The sequence below is a fragment of the Camelus ferus genome, chromosome 4, assembly GCF_009834535.1.
Source record: "Camelus ferus isolate YT-003-E chromosome 4, BCGSAC_Cfer_1.0, whole genome shotgun sequence".
Taxonomy (NCBI): Eukaryota; Metazoa; Chordata; class Mammalia; order Artiodactyla; family Camelidae; genus Camelus; species Camelus ferus.
Window position 1 is genome coordinate 69,040,563 of NC_045699.1, and position 21,814 is coordinate 69,062,376.

A 21,814-nucleotide genomic window follows, 5' to 3' on the forward strand; every position below is an offset into this window, starting at 1 on the left:
TTACTTTGTGATGGGTCTTACCCTAAGCTTTTAGATCTATTTTCTCATAGTATCTACACAGAAATCTGTGAATTGGATAGTATTGTTATCATCATCATTTTGCATATGAGGAAAGGTGATGCTCAGAGATGTGAAGTGACTCAACTTGCCCGAGCTCATGACAGCTAGACAGATAAGATCAAGATCGAGTTCTGTCTGACATGAGTCTTGAGTCCACATTATTAACCAGTGAGTTATCTATCCTACCCACTAAGTCTTTTTACATTGAGAGTCTCAGGCACCAGTGGTGCTGTAACTCCTGAATGTACTCTTAGGGGATTGTGACTATGTCATGAATTTTCAGAGTATTGTGACAGGTTAGAGTCAGAATTTGGCTTTGGAGAGAGCAGTTTCTCACCAGGACTTAGTCTTAGCATTGATAACAGCCTCAAGCCTCTAGATCCAGTTGATGAATAAATCTGTTGTCCCTTGAACTGTGGCCTGATTGATTTGCTGGTATATTGTATCCTCTTTTTCCTGAGATACTATCCAGTCTTACAGAATCAGTGTTCCAGGAGAAGCTGGTAGGAAACGATAATCAGATTGAGGATGTGTTGCTCATGTGTGGTGTCTAGCTGCTGATGTATTGTGGGGTGCTTTTTGCATTAGTGGGAACAGGCCCTGCACAGTGGACAGTGTGGTCTTCCTCTGGAGTGGGCAGCCGGGCAGAGGTCCCTGGAGGCAGCGGTCTCCCGTCAGGTCCTGACTCAGTTGTTGATAGCCTTTTTCAGTGGAAACATGGAAGTCTTAAATTACTAGAGGTGAATAATGTCTGCCTAAAGGAAAGGATTAATTTTATATTTTCTTACTCTTGCTGGACAGTTCAGAGATGTGTTAATTCGTGGATGATGTGAAGGTCAGTAACTTTTTCCCTTCCACCATAGGAGCCAACCTCTGGTCTTGGAATCATTCTGGACAGTGTATGTGGAATGTTTCCCCATCTCCTCTCCCCACTCCTGCAATTGCTGCGAGCCCTTGTATCAGGGAAGTCTACTGCCAAGAAGGTAGGTGGTTCAGTTAGATGCTTAGATAAAGTGGGAGCTGTTTTTCAGGAACCCTTTTTGCTTTCTGCATTGAAATTCCACTACCATGGCAAGAATTAGTCTCAAGTTGAATGAAAAATCCCAGAGACAGTGCCTCAATTCTATAAAATTAAATAAAAATTTTTTATTAAGTATCTATTGTAGGTATTGTGAGAATAAGACAGAATGTTAAGTTCCTTAATATTTATTTGGAGGAAAATGAAAGATACAAGAAGTATGTAATAAGCAAGGTGATATATAATTAATGTCATTGGTAAAGATCATACTGTTCAAGAGAGGCAACTCTCTGTGGAGCGAGGGGGGCCTTGAGTTGGGTGTTAAAGAGCGGTGAGGATTTGACAAGGAGAGCAGAGGCCATTCTAAGGAGAGTCACAGTTACGGGTTTATGAGAAGTTTGAGAGTCAGCACATACACAGTCTGGCTAAAAGAGCAGAAAAGCAGGTAAGGGGTCTCTTAGAGGTCCCCTTGGTAAATGTGTGGCTGGGTTTTTTCTCTGCATGTTGGCAGGTATATAGCTTCTTGGATAAGATGTCTTTCTACAATGAACTTTATAAGCACAAGCCCCATGATGTGATCTCCCATGAAGATGGAACTCTCTGGCGGAGGCAGACACCCAAACTCCTTTACCCTCTTGGTAAGAGAGACAGACCCTGGTTCAGTAGCTTCTTTTCCACGGTCTCTATGCAGACCTCACTGCTGTTTGAATACACAAGGTGCCTTTAAAGCAGGTCCTTCTCCTCTCCACTCTGCTTGTTGATTTGTTAATAAATTATTAGTTACTCAGTTTTGCATCATTAGACTGTTTTACTTCAAAAATAATGCACGGTCATTATAACAAGGGAAACAGTGCAGAGATACATTTTTTTAAAGTTGATCTCTCTTCAGACCTGCCTTCATCAGATAATCAGTGTGAAGAGTTTGGTGTGTGTCCTCTCACACATTTCTGTATTCTCTCACAAATTCATTCTGCAGTTTGATTTCATTATATGTGGATCTTACTCATTCTTTTTAGTAACTACATAATTATTCTTGATGTTCCATATTTTTTATCTTTCCCCTTCTAAAGGATGTTTAGGTTATGTTAGGTTTTTGCCACTACAGACTATACTGCACTGGGGACATACACTGGTACTTTTATTTTTGGTACATAGACTCCCCAAAGTGGGATTGTTGGGTACAAGGGTATACACAATAAAAATTTTAAATACATGTCTACTGACAGATGAAATGGATAAACAAAATGTGGTATATATAGGTGAGACACTAAGTCTTCCTAAGAGCCAAAATGTGAAATATTATTGAGTCTTAAAAAGAAAAGGAATTCTGACATATGCTGTAACATGGGTGAACCTTGAAGACATGATGCTAAATGAAGTAAGTCACAAAAGGACAAATATTATATGATTCCACTCATATTAAGTACTTTGAGTAGTCAGATTTACAGAGACAGAAAGTAGAACAGTGCTTGACAGGGGCCGAGGGATAGGGAGAGGGGAATTACTGGTTAATGGGTTCAGAATTTCAGTTTTGCAAGATGAAAACAGTTCTTCGGGTAGATGGTAGTGATGGTTGCACAACAATGTGAATGTACTTAATGCCACTGGTCTGTACACTTAAAAATGGTTAAAATGGTAAATTTTATGTATATTTTACCACAATTACAAAAAATAATAATTAAAAAGTCTTAAATGGATAGTGTCAAATTAAGTTCTAGAAAAAGCTTGATGCAATTTCATTTCCTACTGGCAGTGTGTAAGAGTGACCACTTCATTCTTGTAAGCTCATGTGTATTCCAGGTGCTCAAAGAGTAAAATGTGGAAGGAACAGCCTTACTCTTCTAATGTTGACATCACTACTGACTTAACAGTGACCCAGGCACCTGCGGTCCCATAAGGTGGTCTTCCTGTCATCCAGTCATCACTGGAATGGAAAACCACTCTGCACTCCGCTGTTGTAGACACATGGGAAGACTCACTTACCCACTGACAAGAGCGAGTTTTGTTTTTGTTTTTGTTTTGCTTTTTAATGGAAAAAAACTGGGGAGGTGGGTTAGCTAAAAAAGAAAGAAAGCAAAAAACTGTAGCTGTGTTGGATTTAGAGACTGCATCTCTGTGTGATTAAATATTGCTGTCTGTTATAGGAGTCAACCTCTTCCTATTGAGCCCTCAGATATTAGACTAATTTCTCTTTCTCTCCTCCTAAGGGGGTCAGACCAACCTTCGCATACCTCAGGGCACTGTGGGCCAAGTAATGCTGGACGACAGGGCTTACCTGGTGCGTTGGGAGTACTCCTATAGCAGCTGGACCCTTTTCACCTGTGAGATTGAAATGCTGCTTCATGTCGTTTCCACTGCAGGTGAGGTCGGCTTTGGGATACATCGCTGTGGGAAGAAATACGGACATGCTTAGAGGATTTGGAAAATAGAGAGTTTCGAGATGAAATTCAGAACCATCCAGCTTGTGATTAGTGTAATTTGTTTATCTGGGTCTCAGAGACTGTTCAGTGATCTTAAAAGAATTGTTTTCTTTGAGATCACAAGCTTGCTTTCCTTTCAGATGTGATTCAGCACTGCCAGCGGGTCAAACCCATTATTGATCTGGTCCATAAAGTCATCAGTACAGATCTGTCGATAGCAGACTGTCTCCTGCCCATCACGTCCCGCATCTACATGCTGCTGCAGCGGTCAGTATCTGGTCATGCACCTACTGGCTTGAAGTCTATACACATTCCACTGTGGGAAGCCCTGGTGTGGTATCTATCCCCAGCTGAGGGTTTTCCTGTTTTTGCATTCCTGCTGCAAGGAGGGGCTTGGAAAGAAAGAACTGGAAAATATTTGTGATGGAACAAGTCAAATTATTCATTTTACTGAGTACACTGCACTGTTTTCCAACCAGATTAACGACCGTGATCTCCCCTCCTGTGGATGTCATTGCTTCTTGTGTCAATTGCTTGACTGTTTTGGCTGCCCGGAACCCAGCAAAGGTGAGGCCCCAAGTCTTCCTAACAGCCAAAAAGTGTCACACGTAATGTATACCTGGAGACACATGGACATTTGACTCTTCTTTTCTCCGCTCAGGTCTGGACTGATCTTCGTCACACAGGCTTTTTACCTTTCGTGGCCCACCAGGTCTCCAACATGAGTCAGATGATTAGGTGAGCCAGAGCGGGTGGGTAGAGGATATTGCCTGGGAGTGCCATTTATGTTTCATGTCTAAGCTAGCTTCATTAGTTTTGAAGATGCTTCTCTGTGCCTGTTTACTCTGCTTCTTGCCCATCACCCTCTCCTTGGAAGTGAGTGAGGACAAGGCAGAGGAGATGATGGGCACAGAGGCTTCTGTCCTCTTAGACCAGCACTGGTGGGTCACAGTCTTTAAAGCCTGAGAGAAAGAGAGGTATTTCTCATCCAGCAGTCACCTTAGGTATGTGGGCATTAACTTTCCAGTCTAGGGAATCCAGAGATGTCTGGATCCAGAGACTTGGCTTCCCTTTTTTAAGCCCACAGTCACTCTGTACTTTTCCTTGTTTCATGGCCAGTCAACTTGTCTGGTAGATCAGTTGTTAATACACAGATTCCATTTTACTGCCTGAGCATTCTCTCCTTGCTTTGTCTTGCCTATAAGACAAGGATGTTTTCCTCGTGTTTATTTGATTTTTCACTTTTAAGGTTGTTTATCAATAAGTAACGTTCTTAATGCTTACCCTGGGTGTAAAATAGCCTAGATTTGATGAGTTCCTTTGAGAGCTGTCCTCTTTTATGGGGAAGCCATGTAGGTAATACCAAGAATGCTCTGTGATTACAGTTTCTTGAAACCTTGAAATTGCCCCCTCCTTTATTCCCCCCTCTGCCTCTCTGTCTTTTCCCAGTGCGGAGGGGATGAATGCTGGAGGATATGGAAACCTCTTGATGGGTAGTGAACAGCCTCAGGGCGAGTATGGGGTCACTGTTGCCTTTCTGCGCTTGATCACCACTCTTGTCAAGGTAAAATCTGGTCAGATGGAAGCATCTGCAATAGTTTCCCCGCCCCAAGCTACTATAGTCATTTAGTTTGCGGGCAGAACAGTTGTCCTGAAGTTATGGTGATAACAGTTTCTGTGTATTGAGTATTAACTCTGTGCCAGATTCTGTAGTAGGTACTTTGTCTGCATTAACTCATTTAATGCTCAGAGGCTGTATGGTGTAATGCAGTGACTGTCAAGCTATTTTGGCTGTATCCCAGGGTAATAGGTACATATTTTGTTGTGTCCCAGTATACATGTGTGTTTGTATACTTCTGAAGCAAAGTTTCATAATACAACACTGCTCTTATTTTATACAAGAAGCACTCTGTTGTTTTCTAATAAGGTGATCACACAGTGTGCTAATGGCTCATAGCTCTGTTTGACACATACTTGTGTAGCATGGATTTGGAGTCAGAGTTAGGTTTACATTTCAGATTGACCACTTACTAGCTGTGTGACCTTAGGCAAGTATTGAATTTCTCAGACCCTTTCTAAACTGAGATGGTAAATGGTCTCTACTTCATGGACTTGTTGAGAGGGCCACACATGAAAAGCACTCAGCACACTTCCTGCCTGCAAGAATCAGTCAATGAATGCTGAAAAAGATAGAAGCAATTCTGTGTAGAAATAGAGATGTGGATATTGATGTTTAGATACAAATAAAGAATCCTCATTTTCAAAATAAGGAAGCTGATGTTAACAATACTAGCACAAAGAATTTTGAGTATCAGATCTCCTTTGTGGTATTCAAGTGATAGGACAGAGGTTAGGGGGATGGCTGGTGATCACAACAGTGAAACTGGCATTCTCCATCAACAACAATTCTATATCCTTCATGTTTAAGATACCTCCCTTCTGCCCAGATTTGTCCTTCATCCCTCTCTGTCATGTAGGTGCCTTTTGTGACATTGTCACATTGTCTTTTTAGTCCGCTTCTCTGTGCTAAAGAAACCTACAACTTGGACTTAGTTGAACTAGAGTCTAGGACTTATGGTTTTGGAGTTAAATCATCTCTAGAAATGAAATGATTTATCCTTAAGTGGCATAAGCCCTCACAGCATGGTTTCTTGTAGGGGCAGCTTGGTAGTACGCAGAGCCAAGGACTGGTGCCCTGTGTCATGTTTGTGCTGAAGGAGATGCTTCCGAGCTACCACAAGTGGCGCTATAACTCCCACGGTGTGAGAGAACAGATTGGTAAGGAAAGCATGGATAGGGAAGGTGGGAGGAATCTCTGGCTCCCTGGATGTCTTTCTGGGATACGGGTCATCATATAAAGCCACGTCATTCCTGTGTCTTTTCTGGAGTCCAGGTTGCCTGATCCTGGAGCTGATTCATGCAATACTGAACCTGTGCCATGAGACAGACCTGCACAGCAGGTATGATGGGGGATTGCTAGGGCTTGGTACTCTCAGTTGCTGTCACTGAACAAGGAAAGACATGGGCTTCTGCTTTGCAGAGCCTGCTCATTCTTCCAGGGAACTCAGCTTGGCTGAGCCCAGAGCTCAGTGCTCTTGGTGTTCTGATTTGCTGTCCACCAGGCTGTTCGTTTCTCCTTTCTCCCTGTGAACAAAGAAGAGCAAATGAATTGGGAACAGGATTGTTCCCAGTGAAATTAAACACACATGTTTTTAATGACCTTGACAAAAGTTATGCAGGTTCATAGGAAAATAGGGCAATATTGCCTATTTCCCAGAGATGACTATTAACAAGTTAGTGTGTATCTTCTAGATTTTCTCCTCTGTTTGTACTAACTTTTCTGTAACTTTATTTCCATGCCACTGCATAGAGATCTGTCTTGTTTTAATGGTTCTGTGCGTTCCACTGTGTGGATTAATTATGGTTCATTTCAGTAAGCATATCCATTAATGGATGGGCATTTAAATTGTTTCTCAGGGTCTATTTAAGGAGAGGTCCCAGAGTCTATTTAAGGAAAGAAATCGGAGTGGCTTCCTCTGGCAAAGAGAGCTGATCTGTATCACTGATGTCCAGTTCATTAGGTTTAGGTTTTTTTTAGTGGGGGGTAATTAGGTTTTTAAATTCTATCTAATTAATTAATTAATTAATTAATTAATTAATTAATGGTAGTACTGGGGATCAAACCCAGGACCTTGTGCATGCTAAGCACACACTCTACCATTGAGCTATATCCTCTCCTCCACAATTGGTTATTGTCCACAATTTTGGACAATACCCTACCCTTCCAGTAATAAATTTGGCAACTCTCTAGTAACTCAGAGCACATCTGTTTTCCAGTCACACACCCAGTCTGCAGTCTCTCTGCATCTGCAGCCTGGCCTACACAGAAGCAGGACAGACAGTGATCAATATCATGGGCATTGGCGTGGACACCATTGACATGGTGATGGCTGCTCAGCCCCGCAGGTAGGCCTCCCTCTCCACCTCCCCTCGTTTGTCTTTATTGTGCCTGCATGTTGTGAGAACTTCAGTGTAAGAAAGACAACCTTGTTCTTCCTAGGACGCAGCCTTTATGTAACCTAGTGGCTGCTGTGTAGACTGGCATGTAGCAAAGGGAGTTGATTGCTCCTCCTCTCTCCTAGTTTGGACTGGGGCCTCTAACAGAAGCTGTTGAACTCTGGGATTATTGTTGGAATCTAAATCATGAGAGCACAAATGTTGCAAATGAAGTCATGTTATCTGAATCAACTTTGGTTTCCATTTGGCACCCTAGTGATGGGGCAGAGGGCCAGGGCCAGGGCCAGCTGCTGATCAAGACAGTGAAACTGGCATTCTCCGTCACCAACAATGTTATTCGGCTGAAACCTCCTTCTAATGTGGTGTCCCCCTTGGAACAGGCTCTCACACAACATGGTATGTATTTTCTTCCAGTCAACATTTCTGCCCTTAAGTGTGTACTTCAGGCTGTATTTTTAGAGGTCAGTAGTATTTTCTGATTTGCTCCTTGAGGAAATTTGGAAATGATCACCAGATTTCTTCCTGGACTTAGAAATAAGAAGAGTGTATCATATTTATTTCCACCTCCTATTGGTGACAGAATAATGGTTAAGAACACGTGTTCAGAGTCAGACTGTGTAGGTTCAAATTCTGATTCCAACCAGCTTTGACCTTGGGCACATTATTAAACAACTCTCAGATTTCACATCTATAATATGAGGGTAAGAGCAGTATCTACATTATAAGATTATAGTGGAGGTTAAATTAGTACCTGTAAAACCTGGTACCTGTTGCCTGCTTAGTATTGATTGTTATTACTCTTTGACCTTGAACTACTCATTTAATCTCTTTGGGACTCAGTTTCTTCATTTTCAAATAGGTGTTCGGATAATGACCTTTTATAAGTGTATCATTTTGGGATTTTTATGATTTTTGCATTTCAGTGAAATGCTTTGATGTGTTTTTCTAACCTATTTGTCAAAAGACTATTTTCTTAAAAATATATCTTTTTCTGCGCTTAATGAGTTGGATTGAGCTATTTACCCCCAAATCCTGCCTCTCTTCTTGGCTACTGAGAAAAAGAGAATGATATAACCGTCTGGATTTGCTCTGGCCCTCCAAGTACCTAGAATAAATTCCCTTACATACATGAGCCTTTTTGAATAGCAGCCTCTTTTAAGAACTTAAATCAGGCACACTTTGGTGTCTAAACTGTTTCCTGTACTTCTTCAGGTGCCCATGGGAATAACCTGATTGCTGTTCTTGCCAAATACATCTACCACAGACATGACCCTGCCTTGCCACGTCTTGCCATCCAGCTACTGAAACGTCTGGCCACGGTAGGATCCCACTTCGCCAGTCAAAGCCCCAGGAAACTGACTTTGTGCTTGAGACCACTCTTGCTTTCTCCCAAGAAAAGCAGCTAACTTGGACTTTTAAAGTTACATAGCCATAGACACACACGTACAAGTTGTGTTTTATGAGAGTTTTTTTTTCCTTATTATAAAAGACATCATTCTCATTTTAAAATATTTATTTAAACATTACAGATAAATGTAACATAGAAAGTTAAGATACCTGTGATCTTTCCTCATTCCAAGAGTTCCTGTCAGTAGGTTGGTATGCGTTGTTCCAGATTTCTTTTTGTCTGGCTTGTGTATTAAAGGATGATTGGGTGTGAGCTTTTGCTCTTTCCAAAATCAGAATTCCACTACACATATTTTGTGACCATCTTTCTCCACTTAACACTGTATCCTGCCGTCTTGCCATGTGGGCACATTTAAAGCTACTTCGTTCTCTAATGCTTGCATGGCATGCCTTGGAGTGGAGTAATTTATTTGGGCTATTTTCTATCTTACTGTTACAAACAGTGCTATAGTGAACATTTTTGTCCATAGAACTCTATAAACTTTTGTTTACAGTTCCTAAAAATTAGATAGGTATCAGGGAACATTTTAATTTTTATTAGACATTTCGAAGTTGCCCTCCAAACATGTTGTAACAGTTTATACTCCTAAAACCCAAGTAGTGTTGTATCCTTGCCAGAGTGGCTTCATCAATTTTTTATATCTTTGCTAATCTAATAAGGAAATCAATATTATCTTTTTTCTTAACTTTGCACTTACTAACATGAGAGAGGTTATGCATTTTTTTATGTTGGTTACTGTTTCTCCTGGAAATTGTTGGACATCTTTTGCTGTAGTTTGGGGTGATGTCCTTTTGACTCAGAGCTGTCTGTCTGGATGTTTCCTTTTCTGGCATTTTCTGAGATTTCTTCAGCACTTTTCTGCAGGAGCCTGCTGTGGTCCTTCTGGAGGTAGAGCTCCGTAAAGCCCATGTGTCCTTGTCTCTACCAGGTAGCCCCAATGTCAGTGTATGCCTGCCTGGGCAACGATGCAGCTGCCATTCGTGATGCTTTCCTGACCCGACTGAAGAGCAAGATTGAGGACATGCGCATCAAAGTCATGATTCTGGAATTCCTCACAGTTGCTGTAGAGACTCAACCAGGCCTCATTGAACTGTTTCTGAATCTGGAGGTGAAAGATGGCAATGATGGCTCCAAGGTGAGCCTGCACCTGGGATAAAGGCTGGAAGATGGCTGCCTGGGATGTGGGTGCTGGGCTCTGTGGGTTTGGTTGTTGGCAGAAGCTGTGGGACTGAACTCTCATCTGCCCCTCCTGCAGGAATTCAGCCTTGGGGTGTGGAGCTGTCTCCACGCCGTGCTGGAGCTGATCGATTCCCAGCAACACGATCGCTACTGGTGCCCCCCGCTGCTGCATCGTGCGGCCATTGCCTTTCTGCATGCTCTGTGGCAGGACCGTCGGGACAGTGCCATGCTGGTCCTCAGAACCAAGTGAGTCCGACGCCATACTTAACCTCCAAAGCTTTTGTCCTTGTTTGTAAGATGGAGTAACAATCACTGGTATCTGAGAGGTTTGTTATGACAGGTAACTGAGCACATGCACTGAAGTGCTTAGTACCTGGGTCAGTGTGTGGGAGTTTTACTCTTACTCTCTTTTGAATGCTGCCACCAGCAGGTGTAGCCTTTAAGGTAAAGATGTGTTTACCTTGGAGTTTCTACCTTTTGAGTTCCCGCCTTCTGCCAACCCTCAAAACCCACTGTTCATGAGAAATAGTAGATTCCGATAAGAGTGGCTTGCTCAAGCCATTGAATGGAATGGGATATGCTGTTCTCTTGGACCTTGTTTGCACAGAGGGAAGGAACCTTAAAAAGGCTAAACGTGGGCACCTGCTGCTCTTATTTACCTCCTCACACTCCTCTCTGGGGCTGTTAGAGATGGGCTGAGTCATGAGAGTTCTTATTGGTCAACTCTGTGACCTATGGTTGTATTTCCTAAGAGGAAAACAATTTTATATGTGGAGTCCTTTGCATTTATGTAGGAGCACGTGACACATGCAACAGCTGTCAGGATTGGGACTGAAAAATGTGGAGCAGTAACCTCAAGGGGAGGTGGAGAGAGGAGGAGAGGACTATGGAGAGAAAGAGTGATTTCCAACTTGTATTTTCTTTTTAGACCCAAGTTTTGGGAGAATTTAACCAGTCCACTCTTTGGAACCCTTTCTCCTCCCTCAGAAACATCTGAGGTAAGCCAGGGTAGAGGGAGGGACAGTGACGAAAGTCCCTGGGAGTAAAGGCTGGGCTGTGAGACTGAGCTGGAGAAAGTGACACCTCCCCTAATGAAGCAGCCAGAATGTTCTCTTCACTAGGGTCTTCTTTCTCAGAGAAGCGCGTGCTTCCTCTCCCTTTGATATCCTGTTTTGGGAAAGAGTGGCATGCCCTGTTCTGTGTTGATGGCTCCGTGGTCTTCTCCACTCGCTTGGAGACACTGTGGACCTGACACTTCGGCTCCTGCAAGTTAGATGCCCATTCGCATTCGACGGGGAATATGCTTTCTTGTTTGCCAAGTTTTGAGTCCCTGCTCTGTTCCCCTGTGGTGGTGAGAGGTACCAGGGAAGAGGTTATCATGATTGGTGTCTGCTCTGCTCTCCTCTCCACAGCCCAGCATCCTGGAAACCTGTGCCCTAATCATGAAGATAATTTGCTTGGAGATATACTATGTAGTTAAGTGAGTCCTTTCCTCTTTTGAGATTTTAATTAAAGGATTGTGTGGTGGGGTATAGCTCAATGGTAGAGTGCATGCTTAGCATGCATGAGGTCCTGGGTTCAATCCCTAGTGCGCAAGTCGGGGCAGAGGACAGAGCTGGTTGGGTGCCATTTGTGTCCCTGGCCAGTCCATTGATGGCATTTATGATTGTTAGAAAGTTATTGTGAAGCAAACTCCATGTGCTTGGGATTTTATGGAGGAGGAATCCTGGAAAAGGCCTTAGCCTCACCCATTATGTTGAGCAAGAAGTGTGAGCCCCACACATTGGAGCTGATCCAGAGCTGTGTGCCTTTAAGCCCACGTGGGGTTGCTTTCTCTGCCTCAACAAGGGTCTGTGCCCATCACATCCCCATCTGCTTTCTTTTTTTTTTTTTTAAATAGAGGTACCGGGGATTGAACCCAGGACCTCGTGCATGCTAAGCATGCACTCTACCCCTGAGCTACACCCACCCTCATTCCTATCTGCTTTTAAAACCTAACTGTAGGTTTTGTTTTTTCTTGACACCCTAGGGGCTCATTAGACCAGTCATTAAAAGATACGCTCAAGAAGTTTTCCAGTGAGAAACGCTTTGCCTACTGGTCAGAGTATGTCAAGTCCTTAGCAGTTCACACGGCTGACACAGAGGGCAGCAGCTGCACCTCCCTGGTAGAATATCAGATGTTGGTCTCCGCCTGGAGGATGTTTCTCATCATTGCCACCAGTCACGTAAGAACCTCCTGGGGCGAGTTTTCATTTTGGTATCCTAGCAACGATGTGCTGGGATGCCTAGCAGATACAGCCTCTTGGGACAAAGAATGAATCTGAATTTTTCCCTGAGAGCTAAAATGTAACAGGTTGTGTGCCAAACAACAGGGCTAATATGGGGATGTTTGAGGATGTTGGGTTCAATGAGAGACCATTAAGAAAAGTGCAGAAAAGTAATTTTAAATCCCTTCAGACATTCATAAAAGCCTCCTATAGCCACCTTTGTGGCCCTGGATAGGTCTTGGGGGCTCTGTCCCTTCATCTACCTCTCACACACCTGGATGACTGCCTTCTCACACTGCGTGCCCTGTGGGCGCTAGGTGAGTGCTTGTTGACCAGCCAGCAGGGAACTGCGTGAGCAGGCCGGCTCCTTCCGCTTTGTTTTCAATGGTTCTGGAAACTGCATTTCCTGGTCTTCTTAGAAAAGGAACAGAGACCATTGTCTTGGCAACGTGTGTCTTTTAGAGTGAGAATTAACATTTGGGAAGAATTTGCATTTTTCCTTTTTGTTTGTTTGTTTTTGTCCTTTGACAGCATCATGCTGTGTAGTAAGGACTTGATGTTGACTTGTTATGCCCTAGAGAATCCAGATTAATCTCTTGACTTCATTAGTAACATCAGCTTGATAGATGCTTTTTGTTCCGAGCACTCTCTTAAAAGTTCTGTGACTTGTTCCTTAGTGCCAGACTGCCCACAGCCTTCGAGCTTGGCTGTGACACAGTCGTTTGGGACCCCTGAGACTATAGACGCATCAGAATGCTCATCTATCTTTGGGTAATCAGGGAATGATTGATTCTCCTGGGAATAATTTGTGTCACCTGTCTTTTAGGCCCTACTTGGGCAGCAGTTCTTGAATTATAGCTCTGAAAATCCCACCATCCTCTTTTCCCCTAGGAAACCTATCTGGTTAATCCAAGATATTGATTACTCATTCATTTAATGGATATTAGTGGAATGCTCATTATGCGCCAGGTGCCGGGGATGCAGCAGTGAATGAGGCAGATAAGGTCTTTGATCTCATGGAGAGTGGTCCATGAGAGTCAAATTGTAAACAAGTTCACAAAGAAATAGTCTGGGATTGTGATAGCTCACTAGGAAGGAGACAGTCAGGGTGCCAGGGTAGGGAACGCTTAAGTAGGGTAGGAGTGGTTGGGAGGCCCTCCCTGATGAGGTGACGTCCGCACGACCTGAATGTGCGAGGAACCTCCCAGGCAGAGAGCCTGTGGAGGAGGGTGGTCTAGGCAGTTGGGGTCACAGCTACGGGGGTCCAGAAGTGGAAAGAGCCCACCTGTTCACGGAGGAGGAAGGAGGCCAATAGGGCTGGAGTAGAATGAGCACAGCGGGGATGACACCATAGTCAGGTGGACTAGATCCTCAGGGGCTCCCAGGCCTTGGAGCGGAGTTTGTGTTTCTAGCGCACTGGGAAGCCTTGAAGGGTCTGCGCAGAGGAAGGATGTCAGGAGGAGGATGTGAACCTGGGCTGAATTCTGTCCGTATCTAAGGTGGACAAAGAAACAGCAGGGCCATCAAGCCCCATTTGACTTGGGAAGACAGTGACTGATTGCCTGACAGAGGACCTCACCTTAAGTCTGGGAAATTTTCCTAACTGGTATTTTTTTCTTCTTCCCTTACAGGCAGAGATAATGCACCTGACCGACTCTACCGTACGTCGCCAGCTCTTTCTTGATGTGCTCGATGGAACCAAAGCGTTAGTAAGTGTGTCTGGGAGATTTCACATTCCTCCCAGGGAGAAGGTCTCCGAGGTCAGAGCAGCTCGCGAGTCTGCAGCCACACAAACGATCAGGTCAAAGGGCTCAGTTGGCTTGGGAGGCCTGAGGCTACAGTGGGGAGGCAGAGTTCTCCTGGCCTCTCCCCCGTGACCCAGCCCTGTGAGCTCGCTGCTGGGAAGGAAAGGCCTGAGGCCGAAGGTGCCTGTGAATGGAGCTCAAATCTTCCAGCCACATCGGCTCACAGGAACCCTGACTTCTAACTGTGCTGTCTCCCCTCAGCTCCTAGTCCCCACCTCTGTGAACTGCCTCCGCCTCGGCTCCATGATGTGCACTCTGCTGCTTATCCTCCTCCGGCAGTGGAAGAGGTGAGCCCCGTGCCAGGAGGGGTGGCCTGGCCATCTTCTGCTGACCCTCGCCTTCCTGAAGGGGAGGAAGTGGGTGTGAAATGGGCTGGCTTTCCATCCTAGGGAACGGGACTGAAGGCAGACACCTGATGTGCGGCGCACTGCCCCATGGGCGTCCTGAGAGGGAGCATGGGGAGTTTGTGGCCTTTTTCTGAGGTGTGTCCTCCCCTCCCCCTCCTCTTCATATTGTTTCTAGAGAGTTAGGTTCTGTGGATGATATCCTTGGACCCTTGACAGAGATCCTGGAGGGAGTGCTGCAGGCAGACCAGCAACTCATGGAGAAGACCAAGGCCAAGGTGTTCTCAGCATTCATCACGGTGCTGCAGATGAAGGAGATGAGAGGTGAGGGGCAGAGAGGAGCTGGGGGCACAGTGATCGCCCAGCCCCTGCTGCTAGCCGGCCTGGGCAGGGCTTCCTCTAGAGCCAGATGTTTCTCCTGTGAGGATTGAGTTTTCAGTCTTGAAACTGTCATCTTCAGGAAGACTCTTTTTCTTCTCCCTACCTATGGGACAGGCACACTCCTTCCTAGCACTCTACACTCCCTGCCGCCTGCCTGGGACGGAGCCGGCAGTGAGCATGACAGTGTCCCCTCCCTGTCTGCTTTGCAGTGAGTGACATCCCCCAGTACTCCCAGCTGGTGCTGAACGTCTGTGAGACCCTCCAAGAAGAGGTGATTGCACTCTTCGACCAGACCCGCCACAGTCTGGCGTCAGGCAGTGCCACAGAGGATAAGGACAGCATGGAGACTGACGACTGCTCCCGGCCCCGGCACAAGGACCAGCGTGACGGGGTGAGGGAGCTCCCTGGGAAATGGTCTATCTTTCCCACATGCATCCACAGATGAGAACCACTGCCTGCTCTGTGCCAGGCCTTAGGGTGGTTAATGAACAGGACGTAATCACAGCGCTTATGGAGGTCACAGCCTGATGGAGAAAGTTAACAAATCAGACTATGCAGAGAAGCGATGAAATTCCACTGTGGCAAGTCTTTTTTTTTTTCTTTTAAATTAATAGACTTAATTTTTTTAGATCAGTTTCAGGATCATAGCAGAATTGAGCAGACAATGCAGAGAGTTTGCACATAGCCCTCCTCACCCACACATATATACTCCCCTACCCTCAACATCCCTCATCAGTGTGGCATATTTGGTACAACTAATATGGACACATTATTTATTATCAACCGAAGTCCATAGTTTACATTAGGGTTCACTCTTGATGTTGTACATTCTGTGGGTTTTGATAAATGCATAATGACATGTAGCCACCACTGTAGTATCATACAGAATAATTTCATTGCCCTTAAAATCCCTGTGCTCCATCTATTCATTCCTCCCTCCCTCCCTTTCCCCAAACCCCTGGAAACCACGATCTTTTTATTGTTCCTGTAGCTGTGCCTTTTCCAGGATGTCATTTGGTTGGAATTGTTCAGTTTGTAATCTTTTCAGACTGGCTTCTTTCATTTAGTAATAATATATGTTTCAAGTTTCTTCCATGTCTTCATGGCTTGATAGCTCATTTTTTTTTTACTGCACATGTGTTTTTAAATTTACATGTATGTACTGTTTATTGTTTCTAAGAACATTTAGAGCTTTAGCTTTTTAAATTTACATAGTTATCAAAGGAATAAAGCCAACCACAAAATAAGAATTAATTAAAAAAGATACATATACCCTGCTGTTAACAGCAACATTATTTATAATTGCCAAGATTCAGAAGCATCCTAAGTGCACATCAATGGTTGAATAGATAATGAAGATGCAGCATGTATATATGTACTGGAATACAACTCATCCATAAGAAAGAAGGCTATTTTGCCATTTGTGGCCCTTCATTCACTTTTTTTTTTTCACTTCAAAAGCCAGAATTTTATAACTGGCATAAATATTTCCATTACATCAAAAACAACAAAATACCCAGAAATAAACCTAACCAAGGAGGTTACCTATACTCCGAAATCCGAAATGACACAAAGAAATGGAGAGATTTCTTGTGCTCTTGGATTGGAAGTATCAACACTATCAAAGTGGCCGCACTACCCATAGCAGTCCCACTGTGGCAAGTCTTGCAGGGGAGAAACACAGGGAGAACGTGCAGTGTGAGGTTCTTATCTAATCTGGGGATTCAGAGTGAAAGCGCCCTTTCGGCTTGGTATTGGTAGAGTCGGGCGGGGAGAACAGTGAGTGCTGAGCTGTGGGTGAGAGTCACCTGGTGTCAGCCAGGCCGGGGTGAGGCCTGAGAGCTGGGGGCTAGACAGCCAGCAGACTTGTCAGGGTCTTTGGTTGGGATCCTCAGTGAATCAGGAAACAATTTTTAAGGATTTTAAGCAAGGAAGAGAAATCAGATTCGTACTCTAGAAAGAGTATACTGGATATAGTGTAGAGAAGTGTTTTTCAAACTCTGGGTCAGGACCTACTGATGTGTCTTGAAATGATCTCAATTGGTTACAACCAGCTTTTTTTTTTTTTAAATGAAGTAGAATAAAGTGTAAAAGAAAGTATCAGCATGTTTTGTAGGAAGTAAGGGTAGTTCCTGTTTCATGAAAATATATAAATACGTGTATACTGGAGTGCAGCATAAGTATGTATTACTCTGGGCAGTCATGGTCAAAGATAAGTTTGAAATGCCCCTGGCATGAAGAATTGAGTAGGGAGCATCCAGAGAGGGTGGAAGGACTGTTGAGGAGGTGATTGCAGTAGTGCAGCAGGAGGGGAGGTCACTAGGGCTCCATGCGGTGGCAGGGTTGGAAGTGGCACTGACAGGGCTTGATGGCAGTTTGGGTGGTGTTGGGGGGCGGTGGTCAGGGTCGCCAGAGGCAGAGCAGAGCAGGACTGTCTCAGCCCGCTCACTTGGAGGCTGGGTGAGGTCTGTCCTCTTCCTCTCCTCCTCCCCCTACACTGCGTCCTTCCCTTTTACCCATCTTTGCCCCTGGGCCCCAGCAGGTGTGTGTCCTGGGCCTGCACCTGGCCAAGGAGCTGTGTGAGGTGGATGAGGATGGTGACTCATGGCTGCAGGTGACCCGCAGGCTCCCCATCCTGCCAACCCTCTTCACCACCCTGGAGGTGAGCCTTCGCGTGAAGCAGAACCTGCATTTCACCGAGGCCGCGCTGCACCTGCTCCTCACGCTGGCTCGCACCCAGCAGGTAGGAGGCGAGCCCGAGGGCAGGAGGGGGCATCTTTGCTTGTGCTGGGTGGGTTCTAACACTGCCTGTGGTTCTCTCAGCCCGAGAGCTCCACCTGCCCCGGGGCAGGACGGCTGCGGGGACAGCTTTGATCTCATTCTTTGTTTCTCCCTCCCAGGGAGCCACAGCAGTGGCTGGCGCCGGCATCACCCAGAGCATTTGTTTGCCGCTCCTGAGTGTGTACCAGCTCAGCACCAATGGGACAGTGCAGGTGAGTGCCAGTGTCCTGCCAGTGTCCTCCCCAACCCCCCTTGGTACTTCCACTTGCCCTGGAAGTTGCTCTCTTTAGTGGCCTCGCTCATGCGCTGACGGTACAGAATCCTCCCTGACCCAACACTGACTTCCTGCAAGAGAAGCTCACGGCTAGTCAGTGACAGACCCAAGTCTAGAACCTAGGATGCTTCTGTCTCTGTAGTGCTCTTTCTGCTGTAACTGCTGGCTTCGGCCTCGCTCTGGCCCTGCTGGTGGCCAGCCAGTGGCCATGCCCATTCCAGGAGGTTTTTTCCTCTGAGCAGCTAGGCTGCCTTAGCTGCTGGGCTGCAAGGAGGCCCTGCTATACGTGTTAGCTGGGTTCTTTTGCACGTGTCGTGATCCTGTCTGCTGTTTGTGTCTCAGACACCCAGCACCTCTCGGAAGTCCCTGGACGCCCCCTCTTGGCCGGGGGTCTACCGCCTGTCCATGTCTTTAATGGAACGGCTCCTCAAAACTCTGCGCTACAACTTCCTGATGGAGGCCCTGGACTTCGTGGGTGTTCATCAGGAGCGGACCTTACAGGTGAGGGACTGCCAGCATCTTAGAGTTCGGGGCTCAGGGTTCAAGGGTGTCTGGGCCATTTAGGGCTGAGGCTTGGCGGTGGGGGGTGTTGGTGCTCACATTTCTGAGGTGCTGTAAGCACTGCTGGCTGACAGGCTAAGCGGCGGGCTGCCCTGCTGAGTGAGGGGAAGGGTCTGGGATCAACTCAGACAGAAACCTCTCAGTTGTAACGCCAAGCCACCTGTTGTGCCGCCACCTAAGCGTTTGTCAGCCCAGAACCTGTCCTTCCCCAGGAGGGCAGGAACAGGTATGGCAGGTCCCTGTGTTCCCCCTCCCAGTGCCTCAATGCAGTGAGGACGGTGCAGAGTCTGGCATGCCTGGAGGAGGCGGATCACACCGTGGGCTTCATCCTGCAGCTGTCCAGCTTCCGGAAGGAGTGGCACTTCCACCTGCCTCAGCTCATGAGAGACGTCCAGGTGGGGCCTCAGACACGGTTTCCTGGAGGGTCTGGGGAAATGCTAGGGGACAGAGTGGTGAGTGGATGGCAGGCCTGTTCCTGGGACATGGGCTTTTTGCTTAGGTAGCACGGGGTTCGGTTTCACATTGCTTTCTTTGGAGCCAAGTTTTCCCTCCACAGCATAGGGCAGCCTTGTAGGGTAAGCCCCTGGGCTCTGTCCGACATCCCTTAGAAACAGACAGGCTTGAAGCTGGGAACCAGCCTGAGGTGGGGGCAAGGAAAGAACATGGGCTCTGGAGTCAGGCCGGTCATTTGCCTGTTGAGTGACGTTGGCTAAGTCATTTTACCTCTAAGCCTTTTTCTTCTTTTGTAAAATGGGAACATAATCCTCACTTATTTACGTGGGACCTTATACCATGCCCAGATGTGGCTGGGTCCCCAGGAAACAGTCCCGGCATCTGCTGACCCCGAGTTTGCCAGTGAGCGTGCTTGCTGACAATTCTGAGTTCAGAGAATGTGGGAGCGAGCACTGCTGGGTGCTCAGGGGGCAGGACACACGCGTTGTCAGCATGTAGAGCCCCGCTTGGTTGGAAGATCGTCAGTTGGCTGTGCTGCTGCCACGAGGCTCTCCCTCACCCTCCCCTGGGTTTGCTCCAGGTAAACCTGGGCTACCTGTGCCAGGCCTGCACCTCCCTCCTGCACAGCCGCAAGATGCTGCAGCACTACTTGCAGGTAACAGCCCCTGCCCGCTGCGGCTGCCCGCCCGCCTCACCCTGGTTTCTCTGGGCTCCATCCATCTCTTGTCTCTCCCCAGAACAAAAACGGGGAGGGCATCCCTTCAGCTGTTGCCCCCCGAGCTCAGCGGCCACCCACAGCCACCCTGGCTGCCCCCTCCTGCTCCTCCTCCAAGCAGCCCAGTCCAGACACACAGGCTTCAGAGCAGCGAGCCCTGCACACGGTCCAGTACGGCCTCCTCAAGATCCTCAGCAGGACCCTGGCGGCCCTGCGCCACTTCACCCCGGACGTCTGTCAGATCCTGCTGGATCAGGTACCAGCCGCTGTGCCACCAGCCTCCCAGCAGAGCCGCCAAGGCTCTGCTGTGCACGAAGAGCTGCCTGGGGTCCTGCTGGGCCCTACGTCGCTTTTGCTTTGCCTTGCAGTCCCTGGACCTCGCTGAATACAACTTCCTGTTTGCCCTGAACTTCACCACTCCCACCTTTGACTCTGAAGTGGCCCCCTCCTTCGGAACCCTTTTGGCCACAGTGAATGTGGCCCTAAACATGCTTGGAGAGGTAAGTTGTTGTTGTCTGGCCCCTCAACCCATGTTTCCCTCCCAGTTTACCACTTCCTGACCACGACCTTGGGCACATTTATGTAGCCTCTCTGAGCCTGTTTCTCTTCATGCAGTATAATGGTGCTTACCTGTAGGGATTATTGTGAGGGTTAAATGAGGGAACTGATAAAACTGCTTAGCGTAGGATCTGCAAAGTAGGAAGCTCTCAGTATGTTGGAACTGGTGCTGTTACCTTATTTTTTTAACCACTTATTTTTCTTCCTCCAGCTGGACAAAAAAAAGGAGCCGTTCACCCAGGCAGTGGGACTCAGCACACAGGTGGAAGGGACCAGAACACTGAAGTAAGAAAGCCCTCCTTCTGGAATTCGGGTTGGGGTGGTCTTGGGCTGGCAACGCCCCCCCAACTGCCAGCTTGACCCTCTGCAGCCGTATCCAAACCCGCCCTCTGCAGGTCCCTCCTGATGTTCACCATGGAGAACTGCTTTTACCTGCTCATCTCCCAGGCAATGCGTTACCTTAGGGACCCGGCTGTGCACCCTCGGGACAAGCAGCGGATGAAGCAGGAGCTCAGCTCGGAGTTGGTAGGAGGGGCAGAGCCGGGGGCCCTGAGGACAGCCCTGGGGGGTGGGGGCACCAGGCTCATCAGGTGCTGCTTCTCTCGCAGAGCACACTGCTCTCCAGCCTCTCGCGCTACTTCCGCCGAGGAGCCCCCAGCTCTCCTGCTGCTGGCGTCCTCCCCTCACCTCAGGGCAAGTCCTCGTCTCTCTCCAAGGCCAGCCCTGAGAGTCAGGAGCCTCTGATCCAGCTGGTGCAGGCCTTCGTCCGACACGTGCAAAGATAGGATAGCGGTCTGCCGCTCACCTTCCACTGTCCACCAGCCCGCACAGCAGCCCCGGGCAGCGGGGTGCTACAGGCCTGCTGGGCCCCATCTGGGGCAGAGAGTAGCTCCTGTCACTCTCCCAGAGTAGCCACAATTCCCACCGCCCCGGCATTATTTTTGTAATAGATCAAAAGGTCAACAGTAGGGCGGGGAGCCATGAGTCTGCTGCCCTTGCATTGAGAATGCCCCGAAGAGGTGTACTCCTTCCCTTCAGGCGGTCCCCAAAGCACTTGACTCTGGCCCAGGGAGAGACAGGGAGCCAGTCTCGTGCAGCCAGGAGAGGCTGTGTGCACGGGTTTGAGAATCTGTTTTCCATGCTCTGTTCTTGCAGTTTTTGGTAATACTGTGGTCTATTTATACAAATATTAAAATACTGTTTATAGATAGCTGTGTGGGATGTGCTTTCAAAGCCTGAGAGGGACTAGTCAGCTCTCAGCATCGAACTGTCTCCCTCGGCCCGGGGCCTGGAGTGGAGCAGAGGTTTGGGGAAGGCAGGGTGTTTATTGATGGTTGACTCACTAACATCTCTCTGTTAACGTCCCAGGCTCGGGGGCTGCTGGGTGGACACTCACGTTTTCCCTTCCTTGGCCCGCCCAGGCCCTGTCCCCCCACCCCCGCCACACACTTCCATCTACCAGCTGGCTGAGCTTATCGCTGACTGTGCCCTTTCCCGAATCTCCGCTCCTTCTGTTTAGGGCGCTGTGCCTCCCCCTCCCCTACCCTTCAGAAGCCCCAGCTGTGGGCCCACC

At 47.3% G+C, this 21,814-nt stretch overlaps 1 protein-coding gene across 2 annotated transcripts in view; it reads left to right on the forward strand.

Annotated features, from left to right (window-relative positions):
- NUP188 (nucleoporin 188) overlaps positions 1 to 21,451 on the forward strand; it is a 41,913-nt gene extending 20,462 nt beyond the window's left edge. Inside the window, exons 14-44 of one of the 2 annotated variants that reach the window (XM_032478592.1) lie at positions 924 to 1,043; positions 1,590 to 1,716; positions 3,286 to 3,438; positions 3,639 to 3,765; positions 3,978 to 4,065; positions 4,160 to 4,236; positions 4,948 to 5,062; positions 6,156 to 6,276; positions 6,392 to 6,458; positions 7,336 to 7,464; positions 7,772 to 7,911; positions 8,728 to 8,834; positions 9,852 to 10,058; positions 10,179 to 10,348; positions 11,031 to 11,100; positions 11,515 to 11,582; positions 12,132 to 12,327; positions 14,001 to 14,078; positions 14,376 to 14,461; positions 14,697 to 14,842; positions 15,109 to 15,290; positions 17,442 to 17,642; positions 17,800 to 17,892; positions 18,297 to 18,455; positions 18,773 to 18,910; positions 19,549 to 19,623; positions 19,706 to 19,939; positions 20,052 to 20,183; positions 20,453 to 20,526; positions 20,637 to 20,766; positions 20,850 to 21,451. In XM_032478592.1, coding sequence (XP_032334483.1) covers positions 924 to 1,043; positions 1,590 to 1,716; positions 3,286 to 3,438; positions 3,639 to 3,765; positions 3,978 to 4,065; positions 4,160 to 4,236; positions 4,948 to 5,062; positions 6,156 to 6,276; positions 6,392 to 6,458; positions 7,336 to 7,464; positions 7,772 to 7,911; positions 8,728 to 8,834; positions 9,852 to 10,058; positions 10,179 to 10,348; positions 11,031 to 11,100; positions 11,515 to 11,582; positions 12,132 to 12,327; positions 14,001 to 14,078; positions 14,376 to 14,461; positions 14,697 to 14,842; positions 15,109 to 15,290; positions 17,442 to 17,642; positions 17,800 to 17,892; positions 18,297 to 18,455; positions 18,773 to 18,910; positions 19,549 to 19,623; positions 19,706 to 19,939; positions 20,052 to 20,183; positions 20,453 to 20,526; positions 20,637 to 20,766; positions 20,850 to 21,026 — 3,987 coding nt within the window. In that variant the 3' untranslated portion in view covers positions 21,027 to 21,451. The remainder of the gene's footprint in view (positions 1 to 923; positions 1,044 to 1,589; positions 1,717 to 3,285; positions 3,439 to 3,638; positions 3,766 to 3,977; positions 4,066 to 4,159; positions 4,237 to 4,947; positions 5,063 to 6,155; positions 6,277 to 6,391; positions 6,459 to 7,335; positions 7,465 to 7,771; positions 7,912 to 8,727; positions 8,835 to 9,851; positions 10,059 to 10,178; positions 10,349 to 11,030; positions 11,101 to 11,514; positions 11,583 to 12,131; positions 12,328 to 14,000; positions 14,079 to 14,375; positions 14,462 to 14,696; positions 14,843 to 15,108; positions 15,291 to 17,441; positions 17,643 to 17,799; positions 17,893 to 18,296; positions 18,456 to 18,772; positions 18,911 to 19,548; positions 19,624 to 19,705; positions 19,940 to 20,051; positions 20,184 to 20,452; positions 20,527 to 20,636; positions 20,767 to 20,849) is intronic. The other variant, XM_032478593.1, reaches the window with a different exon arrangement.
- Positions 21,452 to 21,814: the final 363 nt, after the last annotated feature.